General features: G+C 42.9%; 1 protein-coding gene and 1 long non-coding RNA gene across 8 annotated transcripts in view; one reads left to right on the forward strand and one right to left on the reverse strand.

The window, feature by feature from the left end:
* The window catches only part of LOC109270812 (chemokine-like factor), a 47147-nt gene that overhangs the window by 27000 nt on the left and 958 nt on the right, over positions 1–19189 (forward strand). For 2 of the 7 annotated variants that reach the window (XM_019455718.2, XM_053906516.1), the window contains 2 exons: positions 2638–2736; positions 18826–18927. In XM_019455718.2, coding sequence (XP_019311263.1) covers positions 2638–2736; positions 18826–18927 — 201 coding nt within the window. Of the gene's footprint in view, positions 1–2637; positions 2737–3448; positions 4049–4784; positions 5258–5625; positions 6017–6153; positions 6313–18825; positions 18928–19189 lie in introns of those variants that run through there. The other 5 variants (XM_019455715.2, XM_053906518.1, XM_053906520.1 and 2 more) reach the window with 5 other exon arrangements.
* The window catches only part of LOC109270818 (uncharacterized), a 52847-nt gene that overhangs the window by 19280 nt on the left and 14378 nt on the right, over positions 1–19189 (reverse strand). The gene's annotated exons all lie outside the window — the stretch shown is intronic.

The raw sequence follows: 19189 nt of genomic DNA on the forward strand, positions 1-19189 counted from the left end.
TCGGTTAAGCGGCCGACTTCGGCTCAGGTCATGATCTTGCCGTGCGTGAGTTTGAGCCCCGCGTCGGGCTCTGTGCTGACAGCTCAGAGCCTGGAGCCTGTTTCAGATTCTGTGTCTCCCTCTCTCTGACCCTCCCCCGTTCATGCTCTGTCTCTCTCTGTCTCAAAAATAAATAAACGTTAAAAAAATCAAAAAAAATAAAAAGTTTAGTTAGTTTTAAAAATTTTACACTCTGACTCTTAGTTGTAAGAGTGAGCCCTTGTTCACATTTTTTAATATCTTGGTTTACACAATCCTAAAGCACTAAGCTCCTTGCAAAACTGTAAACCAGTGTACCTACCCCACTGTGGGCAGACCTCTCGTTCAGCCCACAGAACCCAGCTGGAACTTACTTCTAACCTTCACCATCCCTGCACCTTGTCCCCCTTTCAGCGTTACCCACCAGGTGCCCAAATAATTAGTGCCTCTCCAAGAGGCAAGTCACATTCCATGATGGGGTAGGGCTCCTTGCTCATCAATCCCAATAGGAAGAACACCTGAGGTCTTCAGAAAGTTTACCAACTGCGTACATTTTGAAGGCAAATATCCTAAGTCCACATTGTGATGAACTCTCACGACCCGCTAGATGCCAGGCATTTATCATCTGGTATTTTCAGATTCATTACACCATTTAATCCTCAGATCAACCCAATGAACCCCAATCATTATCCCCATATTAAAAATGAGCACGTTTACACAGAGGGATGATAAAACATGCCCCAGATCACACATTTAGGAATTGGCAGAGCAAAAGAGTTCATCAACAAAACACACTCCCACCTTACATGTCCCACACCATTTTCACCCTCCGTGACCCGCTATCCACAGAAAATGCCCAAGATGGATGCTGCCTTCCAACCTGGGGTGGGGGGGGGGGTGGGGAACAGTTCATTTCCTTCTTATTTGAGTGTCTCTAGTGGGAGGCAATAGTGAGACACTAGGGAGTTCTGACTCCTTGGCAGATATCCAGTCTTAGGCAATTTAATAAACCTCTCTAAGCCTCTGCTATGTCCTTTTAAAATAGAGATCATAACAATGCTGACTTTGGAAGGTGTTTGTGAGGGTCAAATAAGATAATGACTTGGAAACACTTGGCACATTGAAGAGCTCCGTTAGAGCCATTTATGATTCTGTACACTGGATGGCAGGGCTCCCTGATGTATTTGGGCAGGTGCACCAGACAGGCTGATGCTATCAAGTCAAGAAATCAAGACTTAAGGACTTAAAATGTTCCAATTAGATATCAGGGCCACGGTTCTACCTCCCCAGGCTTTTGACCCTCCCCACACTAGTGCCACTGACAGGTTGTGCACCCACTTTTCCATTATTGCTCTAATACCAAAGTCCAGCCTCTGCTTATCCTCATGAGTGGCCTCCATCTACTCATCCTCACACTTTATTTAGCACACAAAGCAGTAGACTGGGCTAGCAATGAAAGAACTCAGTACTGAAATCCAGAAGGAAGGACAAAGACAGCCTATAAATGCCAGGGCACACTCAATTCTGGCCATTTCTTAGGAAAAGCTCAAAAGTCAACAGCACAAGCATTCACTCAAGAATACCAGGTCTGCTCCTCAGACGAGTTCCATCCTTTTTGGAATATGTGAACCTACAGAATAAATAAGATCCAACTTCCAGAGTATTAATTCTACCTGCAGATTTGCGAGTGCAATTAAATCAGTAAAGTGCTACTCTAAAATTTAATTTTTATATTAAAAATGTATTATGGAATAGAAATGCAGAATTTACATTAGGTTAATATATGTTTTTTAAAAATCACATTTATGGAAGTCCAATTTGGGTAGGCCCCCATACCTCTAGGGTTTTTTTCATGCTCATTTGCCTGTGCCCTTTAAGAAGACAATGATGGGGAAGTTGTCAGCTTTTTTTTTTAATGGCGTTCTTTAATGAAACTAAATCCATTTCTGTTGACAAAGGACCTTAAAATCACATAAACTCATGTCTTGGAAGATACAAGAACTTTGCTGCTAATGTCCTCTTAATAGTAATCAAAGGTAAAGTCTTAAATTTTTTTTTTTTTCAACGTTTTTTATTTATTTTTGGGACAGAGAGAGACAGAGCATGAACGGGGGAGGGGCAGAGAGAGAGGGAGACACAGAATCGGAAACAGGCTCCAGGCTCCGAGCCATCAGCCCAGAGCCTGACGCGGGGCTCGAACTCACGGACCGCAAGATCGTGACCTGGTTGAAGTCGGACGCTTAACCGACTGCGCCACCCAGGCGCCCCAAAGGTAAAGTCTTAAAAAGGCATCCATCCTTACGTAGGTAATTGGCCAACTTAAGTATTTTGTGAAATCACATTTTCTTGTAAAGTTGACAGTTTTCTTTTTTTTAATTTTTTTTAACGTTTATTTATTTTTGAGACAGAGAGAGACAGAGCATGAACAGGGGAAGGGCAGAGAGACAGGGAGACACAGAATCCAAAACAGGCTCCAGGCTCTGAGCTGTCAGCACAGAGCCCGACGCGGGGCTCAAACTCACAGACCGTGAGATCATGACCTGAGCCGAAGTCGGACGCTTAACCAACCGAGCCACCCAGGCGCCCCTAAAGATGACAGTTTTCAATTCTGTATTACAGGATCTTATCAACAGTTTCATTACAACTGTGTTCCTTCTAATAGTTGCCATCTTGGCGATGCAAGAAATGGAAAGAAGGCATTTATTCTATGTTGGAGGGGTAAGTTGAAGCCTTCATGACCCCAGTTAAGACCAGTATTTCAAAACTCTTTGCAAAGGAAAACTGACAGACCATAAGTATTTCATTTACACAATAACATTCACACCACCACCCCTTCTCTTTCTTGCACTTACTTCTTCAGAAGGTGTGAAGTGGCATAAACTCTAAGCTCATGAAAATCTTCATTCTAATACTCATTCTCCAAATAGGTACAAACTCCCCTTTTGAGAATCATACACACTATTTTTTGAAATATTGCAACATGGTGTTCTTGTCTATAAATAGGACTTTGACTTTTCTGGACTAGAGAATTGTATTTTAAAAGCACATGAGGGGGGCCTGGGTGGCTTAGTGGGTTAAGCGTTTGACTCTTGATCTCTACTCACGTCATGATCTCACAGTTTGTGGGATCAAGCCCCATGTCAGGCTCTGCAATGTCAGTGCAAGCCTGCTTGGGATTCTCTCTCTCCCACTCTCTCTGCCCCTCCCCTGCTTGCACTCCCTCTCACTCTCTCTCAAAAAAATATACAAGCATTAAAAAAAATATTTTTTTAAGCACATGAAAAGGAAAACACATGAATAGAAAAAAAAAGTGCATTGTTAAAAGTGGATGGTCCAGCCTATTCAGGAAGGAAGGAAGCTAGCTCCCAGCATGTGCCCACACATGGCCAGGCATGTTCTGACTTAATCTTTACAATTCTCATTTTTACAGATATGAGAACTGGGGTTAAATACCTTACCCTGGGACACAAGGCTGGGACAAACTGAGACTCAAATCTTCATCATATGAAGATCACAAGAAATGGCAGATTAAATGCTTTGAAGATGGAGGGTGGGAAGTGGGGAGGCGAGACTTTGGTTTAAGAAGTTAAGCACTGGGAACAGAAATTAATCCAGAAAAAAAGTTTGAGTTCTTTCAATTCATCCCATAATCAGTAGATATTTGTCAGTCCCATTGGATTGTGCCAGGGATAAGTCCCTTATCCCTGTGGGAGCCCACAGATTAGCTGAGGCAAGACATACCTAGAAAATGTTAAGTGACGCTGAAGAGAAACACCTAAAGTGGGCAGGATTTGGGGAGCACCTAGAATCTTGGGTGCTTGCTATGGGCTGCTGGTCCCCATCTGCTAACTCAGCCACCAAGCCTTCTCCTACCTGCCAGGGGCTCCCACACTCTGGTCTCTATCGATTTCTACCTGAATAGCAGGAGCCCCCAACCACATCTCACTGGTTTCCCTGCCTCCAGTCTGATTCACCTCATGGCTACTGCACATGGGCTTTCTGACTCTGGCACCTGAACTTTCCTCTTTTTTTTTTTTTTTTTTAAGTTTTATTTATTTTTGAGACAGGGAGAGACAGAGCATGAACAGGGGAGGGTCAGAGAGAGGGAGACACAGAATCTGAAACAGGGTCCAGGCTCTGAGCTGTCAGCACAGAGCCCGACGCGGGGCTCGAACTCACAGACCGCGAGATCATGACCTGAGCCGAAGTCGGCCGCTTAACCGACTGAGCCACCCAGGCGCCCCTGAACTTTCCTCTTGATAAAGTCCCATATTCTACACTTGTAGCCTCAATTCTGCCACCTCCTTCACCAGCTCCAGAGGTCTCAGGTACACTACAATCCTTGGAGACCTCTGGCCAGTGTCTTAAGTTTTCTTCCTCCCAGTTGGTCCCCTTGGGAATTCCTTCCTGCCCTTTACAAACATAGCCCAGGAGTCCTTTCCACTAAGGGTCCTCCTCAGGACCCCATCACTGTCTGGAGCCTCCCTAAGGCCAGCAATCTTCTCTGGTCCTTTCCTGGTGCCTCAGGTATCAGGTGAGGTCGTTACTGGCAGCAAAATCCCCCATTTCCAAAATCCTTTTCTCTGGGAATAGCAGAATGAGCCGCAGCAGCCAGCTGGGCAGACACCAAGAAGGTAGTGCAGGGTCAGAGGGGGACAGGAGGCCACCTGCAGCCCCCGCCTGGGATGGGATAGGGAAGACAGGTTGCTGTTAAGCTGCCAAGTAATGCAGCCTTTCCTTTCCGTATATGGTCTTGTGTCTGACAGTCCCTGTGTCTCACCGCGGCAATCGGCAATCGTGTGTATCTTCGATGGGGCTCTGGTTGCCAAATTGGTGAGGAATACGGTGAAAAGTGTCCTGGGAATCGAACTTGAATGTCTTCCAGGCCGTGGAACCCACCGCACGGGCACCAGCAAAATCACCCGCGCGGGCACGGGCACCGGCACAAGCACCTGCGGCCACGCCAGCCAAACCACCCCAGCCAGCGCAGGGGCCCGCCAAACCACCCCAGTCCGCACCGTCGCCGGGACCCGCCTCCAGGCGCCCATCCTCCCGGACATCCTCGGGCATCCTCAGTGGGCACCGTTCAAGACCAAGGTTGGACCTTCAAAGGGGGCACCCTCGCGGACATAAGCGTCTGTGCCTCATCCCTCCCGGTGATCCCACCACTGAGCTTGCATATGCTGTCACCCATTCTGGCCCAGAGGCGATCATAAAATCAGAGCTGCTAAATCGGGAACATCTCTGCTGCCTCGCGTCGCCTTGTGTAAAAGTCGAGTTTCATTTCCCTGCGGCCGCTGCGCCCTCGCGGCGCAGGACGAATCCGACCCAGGACGCCGTGGCCAGGGTCTTGACCCCGGCCGGGTTCCAGCCAACGCGAGCACGGCGGTACAACCCTGAGGCCACCTCCCGCGCAGGCGGAAGCCCCCCTCCCCCCTCGCAGGGGGCCCGGGCTGGGGCCGAGGCTCCCGCGTGGGGGTGGGCGGCCTGGCTAGGGCCGGGCCCTTGACGCCCACTCCGGTCTTCTAGGTGTGAGAGAGGTGCGACCGCAGGGAGACGTGGCGCGCTGGGCAGCGCCGGGCGTTGGCGTTCGCGCGTGCCGGCCGTTGAGCGGGACCTGGAAGCGGGTGGGTGGGCACCAGTCTCGCTCAGAGGCCAGGCCTGTCCGGCGCCAGCAGGAGAGAGATCGCGCAGGAGGTGAGAAGTTAAGAACTCCCACGCAAAGATGGCTGACAAAGGCAAAAAGGGCAAGAAGGCGGCGGCGGCGGCTGCACCTGCATCGGCGCCCGCAGCTGCGCCGCCGTCCCCTCCTGCAGCTGACGAACCAGGGGACAAGAAAGACCAAGAGGACAAGGAGATCAACAAAAAGCCAAAGTTGGTGCAGCCCAAGGATGAAGTGGGCACCAGGAAGGGGTGTCGCCGCTACATGTGGGAATTCAAGAAAGGCAATAGAGAGTTCTGGGTGATCGGGCACGCCGAGGTCAAGATCCTGAGCTTGGTAAGTTGGGCTGGTACACCAGGGCGGAGGCCCAACCATGAAAAGAGGGTGAAGGAGCAGGCTCCAGAGGGGCTCCAGAAGGGCTCTAGAGTAGGGGAGAGCCCTTTGCGGTAGCTCAGGTATATGTCTCCCGGCAGGGCTGCCTGATAGCTGCACTGGTACTGTTCACGGGGACCAGCGTGCACCCTCTCCTGATGCTCATCATCACCATGGAGATGTCCATCTTCTGCTTCTTCTTCATCACCTACACCCTCGCCATCAACAGATACATACCCTTCATCCTGTGGCCCATTTCTGTAAGTGAGAGGAGGTGGGGACCGCCTGAGGCTGGTGTGCATTCATGGGTGTGTCCTGAACAGTGACTGAACAGAGAAACACCCTGCACCCTCCATATTTGTGCCCCAGCCTTGGGTTCAGCACCTCCAGGGGGGCCAGGGCAGGGGAAGCTGAAGTTAGGTTACAAAAGGCTCTCAAAAACCCCAGCTTGGGGGTGGGGAGGCCTCTTACCTACCTGGTGGTCCAAGGAAGAGGTCTCTGCTTTCCTGGGGCTTTGCTCTCCTCAGGAGGGGTGGCGTAGCAACTAGCTCTATCCCCCCCCCCACTTCTGTGCCAGCTAACACTTGAGTGGAGAGATCACCCCAGAAGGTACCCCATCCTCAGATTTCAAAGAAGAAAACCCATCTTCCCATAAATCAGTAAAATAAAATGAGAATTTTTAAAAAATCACTTTTAAGCAGTCTTAGATCTCTAGTGACTATCCCTGTAAAAGATGTTAAGCCAGAAGAATGTTCAGCCCAAAGCAGGCATCCATTGGAACAGGAGCTGGGCAAGTTACCCAATCACTCATAGCCTGTTTCCTTCATCCGTAATATGAGGACAGTAATAATCTCTCATGGCATGGTGCCTGAGGAGTAAATACAAAGTGCTTGATGCTGTGCCTGAGGACTTCTGGACTTGAATCGTAGAGCACACCCACCTAACTCCCACCTCACTGCACATTCACAGCAAGCCTCCAGAGTCCTAAACTCAAGAGTTTCACTTACTTTACATATGAAATGGTCCCAGAATGGCCACCTAACTTACCCCCAGGTAACTCAGCTAGTAAGTGGTGGAAAAAGGATTCAAACCCAGCTTTGTCAGTGGAGTCTGAGTTCCTAACTACACTCCGTCCTGCTTCCTTGTCAAAAGTTATTAGGGCCTAGGGATTCATAGGTCTCAGGGAGGTAGGCGAGAACCCCCAATATAGGGAGAAAGGAGAGGAGGACCGAATACGACTCTTGGGAAGGGGGTAAGCAGAGGACAAAGTAAAGGAACAAGCAGAGGGCAAGCTCCCAGCCAAGGAACTTGCAAGATACTTTTAGTTCCAGCAAGATGAAAGCTCAATAAACCCTGAAAATCCTCCTGCTGCACTTACCTAAAACTACTACGGAAAGTGCAAACACAACTGCTATAAACGAATGGCTGAGCTGGTAAAACGGGAAACACACAAGTGCCAAAAATGAAAAACAGGAGCAGTGATCAAATAACCTGCTGAAGTGTGGGGAGCAATGGCCTACGAAGTATTACCCCAGGAACCTGGAGTATGGATTTTCATACACTCTTGAGTTAAAGGAGATGAGGCCCTGGTCCTAAGCAAAACGGGGATTTAGAACTGAGACCCCTGTGTAAAGCCAGCACCCTGCAAAGACTGAACCCTTAGGGAAAAGACAGGCGGAGAAGACTCCTTTCCCCACCAAACAGAGGAACAAGAGGCCTGTTCACCTCTGCCCGAGCTTGGAGTGGAAAAAACAAAAAAGACCACTTTGAGAAATAGAAGCCTTGAGCCTGCATCTTGTACAGATTTGGTTTGAATTTTTACCACCTTCATCCTGGAAACCTTCATGCAGCCTAGAAAATTTGTGCCTTGGAATTAGAATAAAATGATCCCAATTTAATGACGTTCTGATAATGTCCTTGGGACTCCTGACAGAAACAAATGCAAAGTCACAATCAAAGAATAAAGACTGGAGTGCTTGGGTGGCTCAGTCAGTTGGGGGTCTGACTTCGGCTCAGGTCACGATCTCGTGGTCCATGAGTTCAAGCCCCGTGTCAGGCTCTGTGCTGACAGCTCAGAGCCTGGAGCCTGCCTCAGATTCTGTTTCCCTCTCTCTGCCCCTCCCCTATTCACACTCTGTCTCTCTCTCTCTCTCTCTCTCTCTGAAAAATAAATAAACATAAATTTTTTAAAAAAGCATAAAGAAATTCTCACAGTACAGGTGGGGGTGGGGAGAGACTTGTCAAAAATGAATGCACAGTTCAAAACTACAAAACACCTGATTTTAAAATCCCCATATCTGGGGCACCTGGGTAGCTCAGTCGGTTAAGCGGCCGACTTCGGCTCAGGTCATGATCTCACAGTCCGTGAGTTCGAGCCCCGCGTCAGGCTCTGTGCTGACAGCTCAGAGCCTGGAGCCTGTTTCAGATTCTGTGTCTCCCTCTCTCTGACCCTCCCCTGTTCATGCTCTGTCTCTCCCTGTCTCAAAAATAAATAAAACGTTAAAAAAATAAAATAAAATAAAATAAAATCCCCATGTCTAAGAATTGACAATCAGCAAACATAAAAAAAAAAGAGGAGGATTAGAACCCTGAGAATATGAGATTAACAGAAGAGCTGTCTGAAAATAATAAGAAATATACTTAAAATAATTAAAGACATAAACAGAGACCTAAGAACAGGAAAAGACATTATAAAGACAGAATAAAAAGATCTTTTTTTAAGTACAAAATACAATGTCTAGAATTAAACATCTAGTTTCTGAATTAAAAATGTCAATAGATGGGTTATAAAGCATATCAGACAAAGCTGGAGAATTAGCAAACTGAAAGATGTGGGGAAATGACCCAGGATATAGCACTGAGAGATAAGGACAGAAAATAGAAGAGAAGTTGAGACAGAGAAAATAGAATGAGAAAGTCCATCATAAGCCTAATAGGAATTCCAGAAGAAAAGACTCAAAAGAAGGGAAGAGAGGAGGGACACCTGGGAGGCTCAGTCAGTTAAGCGTCCAACTTCAGCTAAGGTCATGATCTCCCAGTTTGTGAGTTCGAGCCCCATGTCAGGCTCTGTGCTGATAGCTCAGAGCCTGGAGCCTGCTTCGGATTCTGTGCTTCCCTCTCTCTCTGCCCCTGACCTGCTTGTGCTCTCTCTCTCTCTCTCTTTCTCTCTCTCTCTAAAAAAAATAAACAAATAAATATTAAATTTTTTTTTAAAAAAAGAATGGAGGAGGGGAAATAAAGTGATAATGACTGAGAACTCTCCAGGTTTAATGAGCGACATCACTAAATATGGCAGTGTCAGAAATGCCAAAACTCTGTCCCTCCACTAAAGCAATGATTAGGCTGTCAAAACCCATCAGAAACAACTTTTTCAGAACTCTGGAATCCAATCTTAGAAGCTTACAACCGAGGGAATGGTTAATAAAGAAAGAAGCTGTTGGGTGTGATAAGAGAGTGTTTGTGCCATTTTAACATACCTCCCCGCCATCCTTCATACCCAAGCTTGTCTGTTACCATGAAGATAACAGCCCACATTCCTGGTCACACTCTTTGCTGGTAGCAGAAGGAACAACACAGACCTTGCTCTCAAAGAATTATGGTTGTGTGTTTTTACCTGTCTGGTGACTCTTTGAGGGCTGGGCCCTCACCTGCCTCAGAGCTTTCTCGAGGCTGAAGTGGCCTCCTGGAAAGCATTTGTCAAAAGCACTTAAAGGCCTATCTACTAACCATAACCACATCTGATTGGGCAAGGGACATCAAATGAGGTAACCAATAGACCAGAAGTTTGGGAAAGAAGAGCCTGGGGAAAGAGATGCATGGGGGAATAAGAACTCTGAAAAGCTACCACATACACCAGGGAATCCAGAAGGCTACACACATGCCAAGGACTGGACACATGCTCAGAAAAGACCCTAAGCTTTTGCCTGTTGCTGACCTTTACCCTCTGTACAAGCAGCAAGGGAAAACTGAGAGTTCTAAACAGCCTGGACAATTGTTGAAGGAATACCTCAAAACAAAGCCAATTTGAAAAGACTGGTAGAATATTTTTGTTTGTTTTCAGATATTTAAGGAAATCTCTTTCAAATCACTACATGATTTGCTAGCAAAACAGGGACTTCAGTTGCAGTACGGAAAGAATAGTCTTAAAAAAAATAGTTTAGAAAAAGTCATCAAACATACAAATGAGTACAGCTCACAACAATCAACAGCAACAAATCCTGGGAAGGAAGGAGAACGTGGTTTACAGAGTAACTATATGATAATATTCAAAATGCCCACAATTATAAGGCATGCAAAGAAACAAGAAAGTATGGCCCATTCACGGGGAAAAAAATTAATAGAGACTGCCTCTAAGAAAGCCCAGATATTAGACTTACTAGACAAAGAGTTTCAATCAGCTGTCTTAAAAATTCTTAAAGAACTAAAACCAGGAGAACAGTTTATGAACAAGTAGAAAATAACAGCAAAGAGAAATTACAAAAAGGAACCAAAAGGAAATTCTGGAACTAAAAGTAATATAACTGAAATGAAAAACTGACTAGTTTGGTTTAACAGCAGATTTGAGCAGACAGAAGAATGAATCCATGAACTTGAAGATTGATCAATTGAGATTATCCAGTCTGAGGAACAGAAAAACAAAAAGAATGAAGAAAAATGGAGAAACCTATGGGACACCCATCAAGCATACTAACATATGCTGAATCCCAAAAGAAAAGAAAGAGAAAAAGGAAGAAAGAATATTAGAAGCAATGGTCAAAAGCTTTCCAAAGTTTATAAAAGAATACAAATTTACACATCCAAAAAGGACCAAGTAGGATAAAGTCAAAGTAATCCACACTGAGACACTCATAATCAAAATGTCCAAAGATAAAGACAAAGTCTTGAAAGTCACAAAGTCACAAAGGCAAAGCAACTAATGTCATATAAGGGGCCTTTAATAAGATTAACAGTCAATTTCTCATCAGAAACCATGGAGACCTGAGGCAATGGAATGATGTACTTAAAGTCCTGCAAGAAAGAAGATAAAAACTGTCAACAAAAAATTCTATCTTTCAAATTTGCTATCTGTTATGAGTTGAATTGTGTCCCCTAAAAATATGTTGAAGTCCTAACTCACAGTACCTGTGAATGTGACCTTACTTGTAGATAAGGCCTTTGCAGATGATCTAGTTAAGATGACATATTCGAGTGGGTTCTAATCCAATATGACTAGTATCTTTACAAAAAGGAGAAATTTAGACACAGAAGACAAACATGTCCAGAGGGAAGATGATGTGAAGTGACATGGGAAGAAGATAGGATGGTGAGACAAGCCAAGGAACACCTAAAGTTACTAGAAGCTAGAAGAGAGGCCAGAACAGATCATTTCTTAGCATCTTCAGAGGGAGCATGACCCTGCCAACACCTTGATTTTGGACTTCTGGCCCCAGAACTGTGAGACAATAAATTAATGTCGTTCTAAGCCACTTAGTTGGTGGTACCGTCTTATGGCAACTCCAGGAAATGAATACAATATCCTTCAAAATTTATCCTTCAAAAATGGAGGAGAAATTAAGACATTCCTAGATAAACAAAAGTTGAGGGAGTTTGTTGCTAGTAGAACTGCCCTACAAGAAATGCTAAAAGGAGTCCTTCGGGCTCAAACAATAGGATTCTAGACAATAACTTGAAGCCATAAAAGAAATAAGGAACACTAGTAAAGGTAACTACATAGGTAAATATAAAAGCCAGTATTGGGGCACCTGGGTGGCTCAGTTAGTTGAGCGGCCAACTTTGGCTCAGGTCATGATCTTGCGGTTTGTGAGTTCGAGCCCCGTGTCGGGCTCTGTGCTGACAGCACAGAGCCTGGAGCCTGCTTCGGATTCTGTGTCTCCTCCTCTCTCTGCCCCTCCCCTGCTCATGCTCTGTCTCTCAATAATAAGTAAACATTAAAAACTTTTTTTTAAAAAAGCCAGTATTATTGGGGCACCTGGGTGGCTCAGTCAGTTGAGCGTCTGACTTCAGCTCAGGTCATGATCTCACAGTTTGGGAGTTCAAGCCTAACATCAGACTCTGTGCTGACAGCTCAGAGCCTGGAGCCTGCTTTGGATTCTGTGTCTCCTTCTCTCTCTGCCCCTCACCCCCTGCCCCCAAAATAAATAAACGTTAAAATAATTATTTTTTAAAAAGCCGGTATGATTGTATTTTCAGTTTGTAACTTCTTTTTTCTGATACAATTTAAAAGACAAATGCATAAAACAATAATTATAAATCTACGTTAATGGGCCTGTATGTATAAAGATATAATTTGTACCAAAAACAGTAAGTTTTTGTGTACTACTGACACTAAGTTGGTATCAATTCAAACTAAACGATTGTAAGTTTAAGATATTAATTGTAACCCCAAGATAACCACTAAGAAATGAACTCAATAATATATAGAAAAAGAAATGAGCAGGGAATTATATTGATACGTTACGAAAAATTAAACACAAAAGAAAGCAATAATGGAGGAATTGAAGGACAACAAGATATGATATATAAAAAACAAACGGCAAAATGACAGAAATAAGTCCTTATCAGCAATTACTTTAAGTGCACATGGATTAAACTCTCCAATTAAGGCAGAGATGATCTGAATGGATTTTTTAAATGATCCTATAATATGAAGAAAAGAGACTCACTTTAGTCCAAAGATACAAATAGGTTGAAAGTGAAAATGGAAAAAGATACTCCATGTAAATAGTAACCAAAAAAGAGCTGAGGTGGCCATATCAATATCAGATTTAATGAAAGACATGAAGTGTCAAAGCCACACCTAGGCATGTCATCATGGGGGCACTGCTGATCACCAGAAACAAAGGAAAACTTAAAATCAAACCAAGAGAAAAGCCAATTTACCTCAAAAACAAAAACAAAAACAAAAACAAAATCCTCAAACTACTAGACTAACTTCATATTTTTCAACAGCAGTGACAGTGGCCAGAAAACACTAGAATAATTTCCTTAAAGGGATGAATGAGGTGGCAAGAGTAAACTAAAGACACTTTTAAACAAAGAATGAAACAATTTCTTTTTGCTGACCCTCACTGAAAGAACTACTAAAAGATGTACTTCAGGAAGAAGTAAATCAAATCAAAACCAAACCAAACCAAAACAAAACAAAAAAAGTGTGCAAGGTGAAAAAGGAACAGTAAGCAAAGAGCCTAGTGACCTTGTGGATTGACCTAAATAAACACTAAGACAGAATTGAGGTTTTAAAAAATATATGAATAGTTTTTTGTTTTTTGGTTTTTTTTGCAAGGGGAGGGAGGGAACACTATAACAAGGTAGAACTAAAGGTACAGCAACACAATAACACGTAAGACCACAGTACTGTATATGATAAGAATGAAAAGTTCTTGATTTGGGGGGAATGATTTGGCAATAATATTAACACTAATATATTAAAACTTAATACTGAATTCTACTAAAGAATAGAATTCCAGGATATATAAAATCAAACCTGTTGAGGAGAAAGAGTGAAAAGAGAATAAAGAGAGCTAACTCAATAAAATGGAAAAATAAAAAGAAATAAGTGTGGTATATGTTAAATAGAAAAAAGTAAAATTAAATGGTACAAACAGATCCAAATACTATATCAGAGAAGATGACAAATATGAATGGAATATATTCTTCATTTAAAAGACAGAGGACTCTAAGAATCGATTTTTAAAATCCAGCTACATACTAAATTACAAGGCATGTGGAGAACAGTTATGAGAGATGGAAAAAATAATAAAAGGAAAATACTAACCAAAAGAAAGCTGGCATAGCTTTAATACCAGATTAAGCCAATTGTATGTGGTTTATGTGTTGTTTTTTTTTAATGTTCATCTACCTTTGACAGAGAGAGAGGCAGAGAATGAACAGGGGAGGGGCAGAGAGAGAGGGAGACACAGAATCCGAAGCAGGCTCCAGGCTCTGAGTTGTCAGCACAGAGCCCAACGCGGGGCTTGAACCCACAGACCACGAGATCATGACCTGAGCTGAAGTCGGACACTTAACCGACTGAGCCACCCAGGCGTCCCTGTATGTGTTTTTTAAGTATATGAAGAAGATCACTACTTACAGCAATTCTAAACTTGTATGCACCTAACAATATAACCCCCAAATATAAAAAACAGAAATGAATTATAAGGAATTAAAAGAAGTTATAAGAAAGAACTGGCAAATAGCAACCATAGTGGGAGATTTTAACATGCCTCCTTCAGCAATTGATAGCTTGATCTAATGACATACACAGAACATATTGAACCCTACACCCAACAGAACAGGCTATATATTCCTTTCAAGTACATTTGCAACAATCATAAAAATTATCCTCAATAAGACCACAAAGGAAATGTAAATAAATAACAAGTAATTGATATCCATACAGACCATTCTCTAACTTCAATATAATATAATTAAAAATCAATCAGTAAAATTTAACTCAATCCCCAAGTATTTGGGGGGAAATCTAATGTGTTCCCCAAACATATGAGGATTTCATGTTTATGTAGTATTCACAGATACTATCTGTAGAATGTCCCTAAACTATTCAAATTCAAATCTATATAATTAGAAGACTGAAAATTAACAGTATCAAGAAGGTACCAAAACAAAATAAAAAAATGGAACTAAAAAGAAGGCAATGCCAAAGATAAGAGTTAAAATTAAGGAAATAGGAAACAAAGATCCATAGTGAGGACTAATAAAACCAAATATCTAGTTCTTCAAAAAGACTACTAAAGCAGATAGACCCCAAGGAAAAAAAGAGAGAACGAACAAGGAAAAATATTAGTAAAAATACCAACAGGAGATTTTTAAAGATTACAGGCAAAATATGAACTTTTATGCCAATAAATTGGAAAGTTTATTTAGATAATGATTTCCTACAAAAAATATCACATAAAAATTGATTCAAAAAGAAATAGAAAAACAGGTTATAAAAAATTCATCCATGTTTTCATCTGGCACTTGTTTCACTTTTTACACTTAAATCTTCTGATTCATTTGGAGTCATTTTGGTATATGGTGTGAACCATGGCTCCAATTTTATATCCTGATGGCTATCCAGTTGATATACCCTATCACTCAATTTATTCATTTATTAAATAGTATAATTTTTCCCCACTGATTTTAAATGGCATTTCTGTTAAATGTTAAAATCCCAAATGCAGGGTTTATTTCCAGACTTTATATTCAGTTTAATTGGTCTGTCCCTTCTGTTTTAAAGGCTTTATAAGATGTTGTACTATCTAATAGACTTTTGATATTAAAACCAGATATTATAAGGAATGTAAAGTATATACACCTAGGTTACCTAAATATGGCTATAAAAATCCTCAATAAAATACAGGCAAACTGAATCAAGCAATCTATAAGCAAGCAATACATCATGATCAAGCAGGGTATGTGTCAGGAATACAAAGATGATTTAATCTTCAAAATTCTATCGGTACAATTCGCCATCTCTTATCTAAAGGAGAAAACCATTTCATCATCTCATGAACTTCAGAAAAACTATTTAGTTCATCTCATGAACTTCAGGAATACTAATTTTAAGAAAACTCTTAGCAAACTAGGGGCACCTGGGTGGCTCAGTCAAATAAGCGTCCAACTCTTGATTTTGGCTCAGGTCATGATCTCACCATCATGAGATCGAGCCCCACCTCAGGCTCTGCACTGGGCATGGAGCCTGCTTAAGACTTTCTCTCTCCCTCTGCCTCTCTCTCTATCTCTCTAAAAAAAAATAAAGAGGGGCACCTGGGTGGCTCAGTCGGTTGAGTGTCCAACTTCGGCTCAGGTCATGATCTTATGGTTCATGGGTTCAAGCCCCGAGTCAGGCTTTGTGCAGATAGCTCAGAGCCTGGAGCCTACTTAGGATTCTGTGTCTCTCTCTGCCCCTGCCCCATTCATGCTTGCTCGCTCGCTCTCTCTCTCTCTCTCTCTCCCTCTTAAAAAGAAACACTAAAATTTTTTTTAATAAAGAAGAAAAGAAAACTCTCAGCAAACTAGTTTAAAAGAGAACTTATCTTAATAATAGGTATCTACCCAAACCTATGATAAACATTGCATTTCATGGTAAAACTTTAGAAGCACTGGAGATGCCTACTATCCCCATGCCTGTACATTGTGCTGGAGATCTTAGTACAATGTAACAAGAAAATCAAAAAGTGTATGAATTGGGAAGGGTTTGAAAAAATAGCATTATTCACAGATAATAAGATTCTTTACATAGAGAATCTACATCTATGAGAATCTACAGTGAAATTACCATGAAAGTTAACCAGAGACAAAACAATACTGTTCCTGAATACCAGCAATGAACACTGAGAAAATGTGACTTTTCAAAGAAACCATTTAAAACAGCAACAGAAACTACAAGGTGTCTTAGAATAAACCCATTCAAAGATGTGTAAGACTTTACGTAGAGATTATATTTTATTAACAGACATAAAAGTCTGCATAAGTGGAAATATACACCATATTCACAGGTCTGAAGAATTACTATCATAAAGATGACAATTTAAGGGGCACCTGGGTGGCTCAATTGGTTATGCATCTGACTCTTGATCTCACCTCAAGTCATGATCTCACGGTTCGTGAGATCAAGCCCCATGTCAGTCTCTGTGCTGACAATGCAGAGCCAGCTTGGGATTCTCTCTCTTTCCCTCTATCTCTGCCCCTCCCCAGCTCATGCACTCACACGTGCGCTCTCTCCCTCTCTCTCAAATAAATAAACTTAAAAAAAAGATGGCAATTTAATTCCATAGTAATCAATAAATCAAATGGAACTTCAACCTGACAGAGGTTCTTCCTGGAATTTCCAGGAACGTTTACAAGGTGATTCTAAAAGTCTTACAAGGATAGACTCACCCAACAAGATATCAGAATTACTATAAAGCTTTGGTACTAGCTCAGGGATCAACAAAAAGACTAATGGAATTGTTATGGACTGAATGTGTACCCCCAAAGTACATATGCTGAAATCCTAACCCCCAGAGTGACTATGCTTACAGATGAGGCCTTTAGAGTTTGCTAGCATTTTACTGAGGCTTTCTACATTTCTGTTCATCAGGAATGATGGTCTGAAATTTTCTTTTCTAGTAGTGTCCTTTGCTAGTCTTGGTATCGGGAAAATGCTGGTTTCATAAAATGAGTTTGGGAGTGGCTCCCTCCTTTTCAATTTTTTTGGAAGAGTTTGAGGATTGGTGTTAATTCTCCTCGAGATGTTTGGTAGAAATCACCAGTAAAGCCATCTGGTTCTGAGCTTTTCTTCAGTGGGAGATTTTCTATTACTGATTCACACCAGGAGGAAATATGCACAGGAGACACAGACCAGAGTGTTCGTTGCAGCAGAGTTTGTAATAATAATTTCCTAAAAGGTAGAAACAACCTAATGTTTCTAGTTTGGTTTATTCACAGACTTCATCAGTTAAAATTAATGAATTCAATCTGTGTTCTCAAAATTGATCAATCTCACAAACTTTAAGTTTAAAAAGCCAATGATAGAAGACACCTTTTATTTAAATTTAAATTTGTGAAACGCACAAAATAGTATATACTATTTATGAACATATAATATGGAAGAAAATACTAATACACTCTTGGGAAAAGGACCCATCAGTTCCACTGTGTGTAGTTGCCTCTGAGTGAGAGGCATAAAAGGGCCGGAATGATGACACTGTGTCTTACTCCACAAAGTTTTACTTCTGGCTTTGTTGTCTTTTTTAAGAGATCTAAGCAAATCTTGCAAGATCTTAACATCTGTTTAATCTCAATAGTTCGTGGCTGCCAGAGGTGGGAGTGGGGATGAGTGTTCTAGTATTTTCTGTATGTTTGAAATGTATTAAAATTCAAAAAACTGAAAAGGAAAAGAAAATGCCCAAGACAAGTAGCCAGGGAAGGTCAACCTGCAGAAAATAGCATCATGGAAACCAAGGGGAAGGGTGGGCCTTACGCAGTGCTGCAGAGCTGGCTGCTGCCCACAGGATCGAGAGGGTGCACCAGCTCTGGGTTAGCATCACCCCATGAGTGACACGAGAGGAAGCCGGCTCTCTGTGGCCACGCTTTGCCCAACTCTAAGTCTGGCTATGCCAGGGAGTGACAGCAGGTGGTACTTGCAGGGAAAGTAGCCCTTCTGCGCGGTCTGGGAACATCTGGACCTTATCAGTAAGGTAAGGGAAACAAGTGTACAGGGCAAGGGTAAGGCTGAGGCCACAAGGGATGGGAAGGAAGGCTGCTGATACAAAGAGGGGAGTGTCTAGGAAGTAGCAGGAGGGGCAAGGCAGGGGTTGAAAAGGCAGCCACTGGGCTCCCAACTTAGGGTGGCCGGAATCCAACAGAGCCTCCTGCCAGCAACACAGCCCACCCTCGATCCAGAAAGGAGAGCTGGTCCTGAGAGCATAAAGATGATGGGGGGTTGTACTCACCGTTAAGTTGTATAGTTGTGCAGTTACTTAAATGAGTATTCAAGGAAAAAAAAATCAAAACATAACTAGCTACTGTGTGAATTCAGGTGAGAGGCAGCAGCAGGGGAGCCTATGAAGGCAGTTAAACACCCTGGGCTTTGCATCTCAACTCAAAGAGCTCAGCCCTGCGGACCACAGCACGTCCATGCAGCCCATGTGTATTTATCTCCACCTATACTTTTAAAAGCAGTCAGAAGTTTGGAAACCATCCCCTTTGGAGGAAGCTATGCTAGGCTGGGTGTTGATGGGGGTCTTGGCTCTGTTTGAGGCTGACTTGCCTATCTCTCATGCTTCTAGGACCTTCTCAACGACCTGTTTGCCATTATTTTCCTTGTGGGGGCCGTGGTCATAGCTGTGAAAAGTCGACAAACCATGCCACTGCACTACTTTATTGCTGTGGTGAGTCTTTCATGTTGGGCAGTTTATGTGCTCAGAAATCACCTCTTTTAGGGGCGCCTGGGTAGCTCAGTCAGTGAAGCATCCGACTCCTGATTTTGGCTCAGGTCATGATCTTACAGTTTGTGAGTTCAAGCCCTGGGTCGGCTCTCTGCTGTCAGTGCGGAGGCCATTTGGGATCCTGTCTCCCTCTCTCTCTGCCCCTTCCCCACTCTCACTGTCTCTCTCAAAAATAAACATTAAAAGAAAGAAAGAAAGAAAGAAA

The sequence above is a fragment of the Panthera pardus genome, unplaced genomic scaffold, assembly GCF_024362965.1.
Source record: "Panthera pardus isolate Hobbes unplaced genomic scaffold, ASM2436296v1 HiC_scaffold_19, whole genome shotgun sequence".
In the NCBI taxonomy this organism is placed as follows: domain Eukaryota; kingdom Metazoa; phylum Chordata; class Mammalia; order Carnivora; family Felidae; genus Panthera; species Panthera pardus.